The sequence below is a fragment of the Perca flavescens genome, chromosome 19 (genome assembly GCF_004354835.1).
Source record: "Perca flavescens isolate YP-PL-M2 chromosome 19, PFLA_1.0, whole genome shotgun sequence".
In the NCBI taxonomy this organism is placed as follows: Eukaryota; Metazoa; Chordata; class Actinopteri; order Perciformes; family Percidae; genus Perca; species Perca flavescens.
The window spans coordinates 26,627,703-26,639,061 of record NC_041349.1 but is presented as its reverse complement, the minus strand read 5'-3'; the positions used below and the strand labels follow the sequence as shown (position 1 = coordinate 26,639,061).

At 37.9% G+C, this 11,359-nt stretch overlaps 1 protein-coding gene across 2 annotated transcripts; it reads right to left on the bottom strand.

Annotated features, from left to right (window-relative positions):
* Nucleotides 1-2,153: 2,153 nt before the first annotated feature.
* haus4 (HAUS augmin-like complex, subunit 4) lies at nt 2,154-6,855 on the bottom strand. Of its 2 annotated transcripts, none has more exons than XM_028564221.1 (9): nt 6,658-6,855; nt 6,208-6,347; nt 5,423-5,554; nt 4,671-4,802; nt 4,387-4,483; nt 4,109-4,254; nt 3,253-3,383; nt 3,042-3,110; nt 2,154-2,761 (listed from the first exon to the last, which is right to left on the bottom strand). In XM_028564221.1, the coding sequence occupies exons 1-9, from the start codon at nt 6,713-6,715 to the stop codon at nt 2,575-2,577; spliced, it is 1,092 nt and encodes a 363-aa protein (XP_028420022.1). In that variant the 5' UTR covers nt 6,716-6,855; the 3' UTR covers nt 2,154-2,574. The 2 variants fall into 2 exon arrangements, with proteins under 2 accessions (XP_028420022.1, XP_028420021.1); XM_028564220.1 differs by having other exon boundaries at nt 4,671-4,811; nt 6,658-6,854.
* Between the last annotated feature and the right edge of the window lie 4,504 nt (nt 6,856-11,359).

The following is an 11,359-nucleotide window of genomic DNA, read 5'->3' as shown; positions in this document are numbered from 1 at the left end:
CTGCTGATGAGAGCTAAGATGGTTTATTAGAGCGCGATGCTCCACTACCTACTTCCGGTTCTCCTCTAGCGGCGCAGACAGAATCAAAGATCGTCGAGAAGACAACGGAGTGGGCGTTAACCTGACAATCTTTCCTAATATCTTAATACGGTAATAATCACAATTTCTCCACGGGTCAAATTTGACCCATTTTCAAAAGTTTCTATAATTGAAATTTGGGTTCCTTTCAACTAAACCAGGGGTGTCGAAATCATTTTCACTAAGGGCCACACTGGAAAAAGAGAAACACACCAAGGGCCCGGACATGTAGAGTTTACTGACGTGCTTTTGTTACCGCATGTCACTTTTTTACACATTTTGGTAGCTTTTTTCCTCATTTTTTGTTGTTTTTTGTTCAGACTTTTTGTGGCTTTCTCAGACATTTGTCAACTTTTTGTAAATTTGTTCCTTTTTTCCGACATTTTTGTTGACATGAAGCACTACAAAAGTCATCAAAAGAGTTCCTTAGCCATCATAGAATTGAGCTAATCAAGCAAAACAATGATTTTTGTTCTGAAAACTCTCTCTCTACTTCTGGAGGAATTTCTGAGTCTCAGAGCCGGCAAATCTCCCATATTGCAGTTTTAAAAAAACACTTTCCTGTGTTTTGGTTTGGCGCACAACTAGGAGGGCCAAAATTTCTTGTGAACCCAAATTGACCAACGGGCCAGATCTAAATCTGCAAAGGGACGGATTTGGCCCCCGGGTCTTGAGTTTGACACATGTGAACTAAATAGTCAATATAAAAACAACGTTCCTACAACGCTTTTCACAAGTTAAATAAATGATTAGTTCACTACGTTCATTGAATTTGGGTGTTTTACTAAATTTGATAGCATTAGAAAAAAAACTGGTAAAAGACAAAAATGTAAACAAAAAAAAGGGGGGGGGGTGATGACAATAATTGCAAGAAAGAGCGACAAATGTCAAAAAAGACGATGCAAATATTGAAAAAAGAGTTTTTATTTTACATTTTGACCCCCCCCAAAAAATAAAGAAGTTGAATGGTCAACGGGAAGACGAACAAGGGTTAAATAATGCATTAATAAAATAAAAAAAGTAATGGAGCTGCTAGTTGTGAACTTACTGAAAGAAGTCAGCTCATTAGACAGTTTGAAATATAAATCATCGTGCAGAATTTAAGAGTAATAGCCTAAATAACAGACGTGTTTTTCTGTGTCTCAGCCTTAGGCGTTTCATTCTGTGCAGTTTAATTGTAATTGTAAAGTTGTATGAATAGTAAAAGAATAGAAAAAGCAAAAAAAAACAGGACGTCTGCTGAGTTTACCACAGTGGGAAATATGACATGACCTCAAAATTGAAAGTATACTCCCATCTTGTGGATTAAGTTGCAAACTACGGCAGAATTGCACTAACCTGAGCATTTCTCTCAGCTGGTTTTCTCAACAAACAAAAAAAAAAAAAAAAAAAAAAAATTCTACAAGGTTGCATGTGAGGGTTTTACCAGCAAATTGTTTCCTCAATTCCACACAGAAGCGTATTTAATATAAACACTGAAACTCACACAAAAGTAGACAATGCTGAGGGCAACATGGACACGGCTGACAGGTGTACTAATCTTCCAAAAGGATTATTTATATGGCATTGTGTTTAATGAAGAAAAAGAATACTAGGAGCATTATTACACGTATCACTCATTACAATTGTGTGATACGTGTAATAATCATGTGAGCCAAGACACGCTAAAAAAAAAAAAAAAGATAGGATGAGGATTATGCTCGTGTCTGACACCCATTGTTTCTGAAATAATGCTGCTACATGTTTGGACCGGTTCTTTTATACGTTACACCCACTACACAACTGCAGTGCAAACAGATGGCAGCTCAGAGAATCACGTTACAGGAACATAGGACATTTCTCGTATTCAAAATGATCCTGATAATGCATACATTTTGGTTTATTTTCTCCCAAGTTTATATCATAATATACATACAACTTTTGGCCGAGAATGCAAATTCAACTTTTACAAAAATATTCCTCAACACTTATTACAGGTGAAGTTAAATCAAATCAAATCACTGCTCATGCACACACACATTCATTCTCCCTTGTGGGGGGAGGGGCTTAGGAGACCGTTTTGGGCCTTAGCGGAAAGGGGGGAGGGACTGAGAAGTTGTTGATGTTCAAATTTGTGGGCTAAGTCCTGGATCTTCCCAATCCTACCTACATCACCTTTGAGGCTTAGTGTAAACGTGTATTAAAAAGAGTAATGAATACCGAACACTTGAAATCTATGGGTCTAGGTAGAAACAAAGAAAGCAGAAATGCTGATTACCATGGTGATGTACTGAAGATGCTGAATTCATTGACGTTTTTAAGAGCATTCTTAAGTTAGGAGCTGTATTGGAATCCTTCAGTTAGCTCACTCACTGCTGTACATGCTACATCGTTCCTGTAGGCCAAAAGTCCACACAGTGTCTGCGCCAACCATCCAAAAACCAACATGTCACTGTGAGCAATGGCACGCTGGGGCACGGGAATGGCTGGCTGTCGTCCTGGCATCATATATGATCTTCACTTGTCGCTGCACCGGGTGAACTCCTTCAGAGCCCAATTATTCATTTCTATCTTCTGCCGTAATCTGCAGTACTCCTCAGCCAAGGCCTCAAACTCTTTGCCCAAGATCTCAAAGGAGGCCAGTTTTAGCTCAACAGAGTGCTTCTCCACCTGACAGGCCTTCAGATCAGACTCCAGCCTCTCTCTGAAATAGAGACAACAACAACAAAAAAAGATTGTTAGGTTTTTAGAGAAGTACGAGACAGAATGTGGTTTCTATATTAACTTTTCTGAAAATAGTGCCAGGAAGTTACACTTCTAATTCAAAGGGCATTTTAAGGCTTAATACCGGTGCGAAACAGTATGCATTCTTTTAACTCATCACTGTGTAACCTTTCAGAAAGCGCAGTGGAGCTATATAAATAATATAGGAATTGCATGACAAAAATAAGAAATGAGTCAGACGTGGTCTAAAAACATCTTGCCTTATTTTTCTATGAGCAGCTATCGAGTCCACTGTGTACATGTCCAGCTGAATTTCCACCATCTCAGTCCTGTGGAGGAAGAAGAGAAAAACATATGTAAAAACACAAACAAACTGAAATGCATGATTGAAGTTCATTCTCATAGTAAGTCTTTCAGGATAATTTCGAAGTGTACAGGATATAAGCATGCAACGAAGTGAAAACTCCTTACTTGATCTTCTGTAAGACTAATTCACATTTCCCCTCTAAGTACTCTAACTTCTTCCCGTCCAAATCTGTCTGGATTCTCAGCCTGTGGTCCAAGATGAGAGACTGGAGAAACTGAATACACTTAATCAGTTCCTGGACACAAGTCAAGAAAAAGAAGAAAAAAAAAAAAAAAAAACACTGAAAGCCAAATATTATGTATATACAGGGTCCAAAATTAGCATAATCTACTAGCTAAATGCTGGCAAAAATATACAAGGGGCAGGAAGATTCTCCAACAGCAGTGGCAGCAAAAACTGTAGGAGTGTCACAGGTCAGTCAAACACTGTCCCGGGAGAGTCAGACACTGTCCTGTATACGGTCCTGTGACTCCATGACTGTCCCAGGGCAGTCATGGAGTCACAGGACAGTCATACACTGTCCTGTGTCCTGTGTCCTGTGTCCTGTGTCCTGTGTCCTCTCTCTCTATATCTATATATATATCTATATATATCTATATATATCTATATATCTATATATATATATATATATATATATCTATATATATATATATATATATATATATATATATATATATATATATCTATATATATATATATATATATATATATATATATATATATATATATATATATATATATATATATATATATATATATATATATATATATATATATATATATATATATATATATATATATATACATACATACATACATACATACATACATACATACATACATACATACATACATATACACACACACACACACACACACACACACACACACACACACACACACACTATGATCTGCATAAAACAATGGAGATATACTACATGTAAATGAAAGAGCACTTACAGAGAGGTAGAGTTGAGTCTGTCGTTGAAGGAGGACTGTGTTTTCCCGGCAGGTCTCCTTCAGACTTTCTGCTCTTTTCTTCTCTTTGTCCAGCTGGGCTGCCAGATGAGACAGCTTGCTGGTCTTCAGGCGCTCACTCTCGTTCTCTGCAAGAGATTACGAAACAGCGTCCTGGTCATCACGTCAACGCAGAACAAAGACGTGATATTAAGGGCTGAGGAAGTGAATGCGGATATTTACTGGTAGGAGCAGATAACGGAAGTGTCTAGTTACTGTACCCCATTCAGGTTGATAGTAAGAGAGGAGGCTAAAGCAGCTTTTCCTCAGATGCTTCTCCAGCTCTTTGGGAAGACCCTGTTTCATCCTTTGAACATCCTGGTGGAGATAAATGCAGCGTAGTTGGTAAACATTTGTTACTGAAGTGGTTCTCCACTCATGGTCAACTTTCTTCTTGGAGAAAAATTTATGTCTACTTTGGTACCACTGTACTCTTCACTGTGGGATCATCCATCTGTCCATCATTTAAGTTATGCTCTTCCATTCTGTATTTTGTACGACTTACCTTCTCTGATGGCATGAGGTCCATCATGTGTTGGGGGCTCAGACCCAGAACAGAGGGCTGGTCCTGGTTGGTAGTGCTACTGGGATCCAGCAGTCTGATACACTGAGCCACCAGCAGACACTTCTCCAGCGTCTCATAGAACCACACACACACACACACACACACACACACACACACACACACACACACACACACACACACACACACACACACACACACACACACACACACACACACACACACACACACACACACACACACACACACAAAATGTGGTAGCTTTTTGGATACTAAGGCTGTGCTCGATTGAAGAAATTCTTAGTCAACTAACACTCATTCAACTGTACCGACTAATCGATTAGTTGATTTAATCGACAGATCTGTAAATCTGAATTTCTCCGCAAAGAGTCATGCAAAAGCACCACTTTAATTCTTGCGTTTACCAGAGATGTGCTCGTACGTTGCTTGGAAATAAGTCATTCGGCATGAAAAAAAAGCATAAAACATGACTAATCGACTAAAGAAATCTAAGTTGACTAAGACCAAAATGACCGATTAGTTGACTAATCGACTACAAAGGGAGCAACCCTACTGGATACTGAAATTCAAATGTTTCAAACTGTGACCTTTAGCTGCAATTTGGGGATGCAAACAAGCAAAGTGAGTTGCCTAGTGCAACTTTAATGACCAAAAAGTATGTTGTCCACGATTCACTGACAGCCGTTTGTGCATATAAGTTATGTGCAAAGTACCAGGTTCTGCTCAGGGGGTACAGTGACATGGTGCTTGCTGATACAGTGGTCCTGGATCATCTCCTGCAGTCCTCTGTGGAGGCTCTCGGAGCGCAGCCAGTGACGCCTCTGGCTCCGCAGCTTCTGCTCAGCCTGGAATAAAAGCATCCGTTAAGTGCAATGAAGATGCACAAAACCTAGCAAACTCAGACATCAGGAAGAAGACGTTCCATCTCTGTGATTACAATGCTAAGTGGTTACCAGTAGAGGTCGGTTTGCCATACTTAACTGTGCAATTACATAGATAACTACTAGGGGTGGGAATCACCAGAGGCCTCACGATACGATATTATTGCGATTTTAAACATATTGCAATATTCTGCGATATATTGCAATGTATTACCTTTTTTCCAACTTCAAATTTTTCCCAATTTCAAATGATGTCCCCAAAGGAAAATGTTGTCAACATCTGTTTTATCTAAAAATATAAATTTCTTTGTCTGTTCATCTCACTTCAAATTTTATTACTGCAAAATGGGATTGTCAAGCAGACAGAGTGACCAACACATATATCATAAAAGATCGATACTTGGCATCTGTGTATCGATACAGTATTGCCACGAAAAATATCACAATACTATGCTGTATCGATTTTTTTCCCCCACCCCTAATAACTACTACAAATTCAGCCAACATATAGCCGTTTGGTGTAGCCTGAATTGCATCAAAGCATTAGCTTGCATGTTAGCAAATGTGGAAAGTAAACATGACTGAAGGATGTTGTCCCAGACAGTGTCCGCTGATACCTTTTCCAGCTCTGTTTTCAGTGGGACAGTGAGTCCAGTTTGGTCCACATGCTGTGCCAGGGTGGCCAGGAGTTTACAGAACTGAGGATTCTGGGTCAGATCCTCCTCTGCTATGTCACACAGAGGGAAGGAGGCGAGAACTGGGTGGGAAGACCGTAAACACAGTAGTTAGCTTATTAGAAATGGCCAGGCCAAATCACTGTCAGGAGATTCACAACAGTACAGCACTCCGACTAAATGCTACAAACGTTATAGTTTCTGTTACATTCGGCCTACTTTCACATTTAGCGTTAACTGACTTCGGTTTTTAGGATTTACCGTAAGCAATATGGACGCCCCGGGCGTTAATTCCTCTCTAATTCTGAAATACAGCTTTCAAGCACCTATATCTGTATTTTATGAGAGTAAGTTAACAGTCGTTCAAGTAAGTTAGTCGACTTATTTTCTTACCCTGGTGATGCAAACTGTCACCCATCCCAAGCGATGACACATGTGTAGACTCTGACATTTTCAGCTGAACGCTCAGCGTAACTTTGTGTACGATTTCTGAAGACTTTTCCCCGAACGCAACATGAAAATGAAACGCGTTCTTCCTGGATCAAGTTGCGCGCGCCTGAAGGAAGCGTCCCTATTGGCTAACCGAGCCATGTGGTCGATACAATCAGAAACTGCGAGAACTGCATGCCACTCGCGAGAACGCGCACTTGCTCAACGGAAATTATATTTCTAGGAACGTTACAGTTGTTTAACAACGATATAATCTTCATTGACATTAATGATAATTATTGACATGTAGTCTGTAATTAAATACAAACGATTCCCTGCCTGATAAGTTAATAGATCCCACCCCATTTTTTTTTTTTTTTTACAAAATGTAACATGGTTGAAGTTAAAATCAGCCTAAAACATTATCTGTTAAGTCTGTTAAGACCTCCAGGCTGGATCACAACCAGGCACTTCTCTGTCAGATTGAGTGGGAGCTGTAAGTAAGAACTGGACAAATAAATTGCCTTCAAAGCAGTTCAGTAGGAAGGTAAAGATTTTGATGTGCTGTCTGTGTTCTAACATTTGAATTGTTCAGCACCCTATGCCTCTCTTCTTTTGGATCTGTATCTAAAACTCTTCTGCTTTGGGTCTGCACTGTAGCAGCCTGCCTGATCAAAGCCATCTACAAGAGGTTTGATGAGTGCCAAGTCCTTCCATTGATTAGATGGACTATGATGACTGCTCTTTCTCTGCCTGACTCAGAATTCTTTTCTTAACCCAAACAACCTGAGCCAAATCTGGGCCTTGGTGTGTAGCGTTTTACTGTTCCAAAATAAGATAAACTGAAGAACTTACAAAAAAATGTATTTCCTAAAATCAAACTGGATGTAGATGTTTAGGAACATCAATAATATGGGCTAGTGATAAAGGGGCTCTGGGGGGACAAAAAAAAAACATGCTCCCTGAATCCCACCCTTTAGTCTTTTGTGTTTGTTTGCTGCACGGAGAGAGTGTCGCTCTCTCTCTCTCATCATGTTTCGATGCTGGTCATCATTCTGCTTGTTCTCAACATCATTTTAGACATGATATTTTCTTGCTCTTGGCTCCGACCATCAGCTGGCCTGTAAACACCAGTTGTAGTTGCTGTCGGTGGTGGCAATAAAAATAATTTGCTTTACTTAAAACTTGTTGAACTTCCAGGCAGAAGTTTTGTTGTTCGGTATATGTGTATTAATTTTATGACATGTATTGATTTGTATGAGCTTTTGTTTCCTCGGTCAAAGCACTTTGTAAAGTATTGTTTTTAAAAGTGCTACATAAGGTTATTTTTTTTTTTTTTTTTAATAAAGGGTCAATACATTTTAAGATATTCCTTTTTTTTTTGTTTTGCTGTGCCAGATTTGTTTCACCTTTTTGGGCTAGTGAGGTAGGGGGGGTGATTAGGGCTCACAATTAAAATAATTATTATAATGACTTATTATAGCCTACTTGAAAGTTGATTAGAATATAAAATGACAATGTTTAATAAATTTGTTCGGTCAAAGTAATAAATGTCTGGGGGTTTGAGTATGAATGGATGTTTGAATGTGTGTTTTTCTTAGTTTTGTTTTATCAATTTATGTTGGGTTCAGATGACGGTGGCTGGAGGAGCATAATAGAGAAGACCCATTAGCTTATTACTCTATGGCTTATAAAAGCAATGTACAAAACCTTCCGAATACAATACAAATTGCGACCTGGAATGTAAAGCATAAGGTCCTATACCAGTTAGGGAAATTGTCTTCTGACATTGTCTTTCTTCAGGAGCTTCATTTTAAAACCGGACAGATAGAATACCTTAAGAGACAATGGGTAGGAGAAGCCTTTGAAGCAACACTTACATCTAGGAGTAGAGGGGTGGGCATTTTAATAAATAAAGGGTTATCTTTCAAACTAATTTCACAACATCCAGATAAATATGGCAGGTACTTAGTAGTTAGGTGTGAATTGTTTGGAGAGATTTTTACTCTAATAAATGTCTATAAACCTCCTATATCTGATATGTCCTTTCTAAGCAAGATACAGACAGTCTTAGATAGTGCACCGACAGGGGTTATTATATGTGGGGGAGATTTGAATAATATATTTAGTTCAAAAGACAGCTCAACAGCAACCAGAAAGGTAAATCACCAAATAAACTCCTCAATTTCTTATTTACAAATTACCTTCAGACTGTATGGAGGGCCATACACCCTAATACAAGAGATTATACATATTTTACACATGCGCAGAATAGTTATAGTCGAATTGATTATTTGTTTATATCAGGGAGTGAATTAGATCAACGATATTGTAATTTCTGATCATGCTATAGTGACATGCATGTTGTCACCAAAAGAAAACATAATGTCTCACAGGATCTGGAGAATGAATAGAAAATATCTAATGGATACTGACTTTCTGGAATATGTCAATAACCATATAGATCTATTTATAGAAACAAATGTGAAAAGCAGGGATTCCCAGGACAGACCGGGTATTAACATAGTTTGGGATACTTTTAAAGCATATCTAAGAGGAGTTATGATCGGATATGCATCAAAAAAGAAAGCGGAATTTGAAAGGGAATTAGATAAAGTGAGAGAAGAGATAAAATTATTCCAGAGAGCACATAAGACTCAAACAAATAGCAGTAATTAAAAAAAAACTACAAGAAGCCAAATTAAAACTGGATAGACTGTTATTTAAGAAAGCAGAGGATTTTAAGCATAATTGTAACAGAATAAATTATATAGCTGCCAATAAATCAGGAAAGCATTTGACCTCTTTAATAAAGAAGGTTTTGAAAAGGAAACCTATAGTTTTAAGAGATGTAAACTGAAACAAAATCCATACAAATAATCAGGTCATAAATAACGAATTTAGATCATTTTATGAAGAATTATATACTTCTGAAATAAAAGACCAGGACGCTCTTCCTTTCTTAAAATCAATTAACCTAAAAAGTCTTTCTCCTGAACAAATTGAAGACCTTAGCAAGGATATAACCAACATAGAAATACAATCTGCTATTAAAAACTTTTCCCCTAAAAAAACTGCAGGAATGGATGGTTTTCCCATAGTATTTTACATCACATTTTGGGATAAGATTGATTCCCTATTTACAGAAGTGGTTAACTCGGTGCAAAAAAATAATAGTCTTCTTGAAACAATGTACCAAGCGATTATATCTGTTATACCAAAACCAGAGAAAACTTGTGAAGTACCCTCTGATTATAGGCCTATAAGCTTAATAAATTGTGACAAGAAGATCATAACCAACATTTTGAATAATAGACTGGTACAAATGTTTACCAAGTTTAATTCATTACGACCAAACTGGTTTTATACAGCATAGGGATTTAAGAACTAATACCAGAACTTGTATCTCCCTTACACAATATGCACACACACACATATATGTGGGTATATGTGTGTGTGTGTGTGTGGGTGGGTGTGTGGGTGGGAGATCTGGGGTGGGTGGGTGGGTGTAATTCAGGTGGGTGTGATCTGGGTGGGTGGGGGTGGGTCGATAAAATCAATAAGAATTGAGGGAAGTATACTATATAAAAAATAGAAATGAAATTTTGACGAAACTGTTTTGATGACATTTTGAAATCTATCTTTTATTGATTGTATTTATTTATTTTTTTATTATTTTTATTTTTTTATTGTTTCGCCTTGTTTGATGTATTTCCTGGAACCGGATTATGGTGACCCACAGAAATTAATAAAAAGAAATAAAAAAAAAATAATAATAAGAAAGTTGATTAGAATAGATTACATGATATTCCTGGTGCTGCATACAAATACACTGCACCTTCCTGCTATTGTCAATAATATATTTTCTGAGTTTGTTTTTATTCTAAATGATTTGCTAAGGACAATTTTTACACTTGTCTCAACATTTTTTACAACACAAATAAAGCCAAGTAATTGAACAAGCTGTCACATTCTATCCATATTAAAACTGGGGTTCCACAACTGTGAGTATTCCTGTACAGTGTGGGATTCCCCCATGACCTCTGTCCTCTTCTGTGTGCTGCTTCTCACAGCTGTTTCTTCGCAAAAGCCCCTTGTCTGCCTAGTCTTTTTGGTGCTGCATTTCTGGTGCTTTGGAACCATAGGCTACTAACTTTCCCCACATCGCTTTATACTTTTTCACTCATTATTCTACTGTGATAAGGTGCGACCAGTTACATTTTTGTGTGTCGAGACAAGATGTGCCAATAAGCATTAAAAAAATAATTAAATGTGTGCCTGTGTGTTTGTTTTTTTCCCTTTTCCAGTCTGAATATGGGTATTTTAAACATGTGATGTACCTTTGGCTTGATTCATAATATATATAGTAACTCCACTGTAAGGCTGTTTACACAATGGCTGGTGGTCCTCACTCATCAATGAGTGGGCAAAATGGGATACGGGAGCCAGTCAATTTGAATAAAATTATAATTGACACGGAGTGAAACCAATGGATTGTGTTAGGATGCAACTATCTAGATTGTATTGGTCGCGTTTATGGACCAACCCTTATTTGCTAAACCAATTAATAAAAGCTAGAGTTGATTGTCGAGGTCTTTGACCAATCATAATCCTGTATTTCCTAATAGGCGTGTTTTCGTCATTGAGGGGTGGGGTGTTCGAGGTC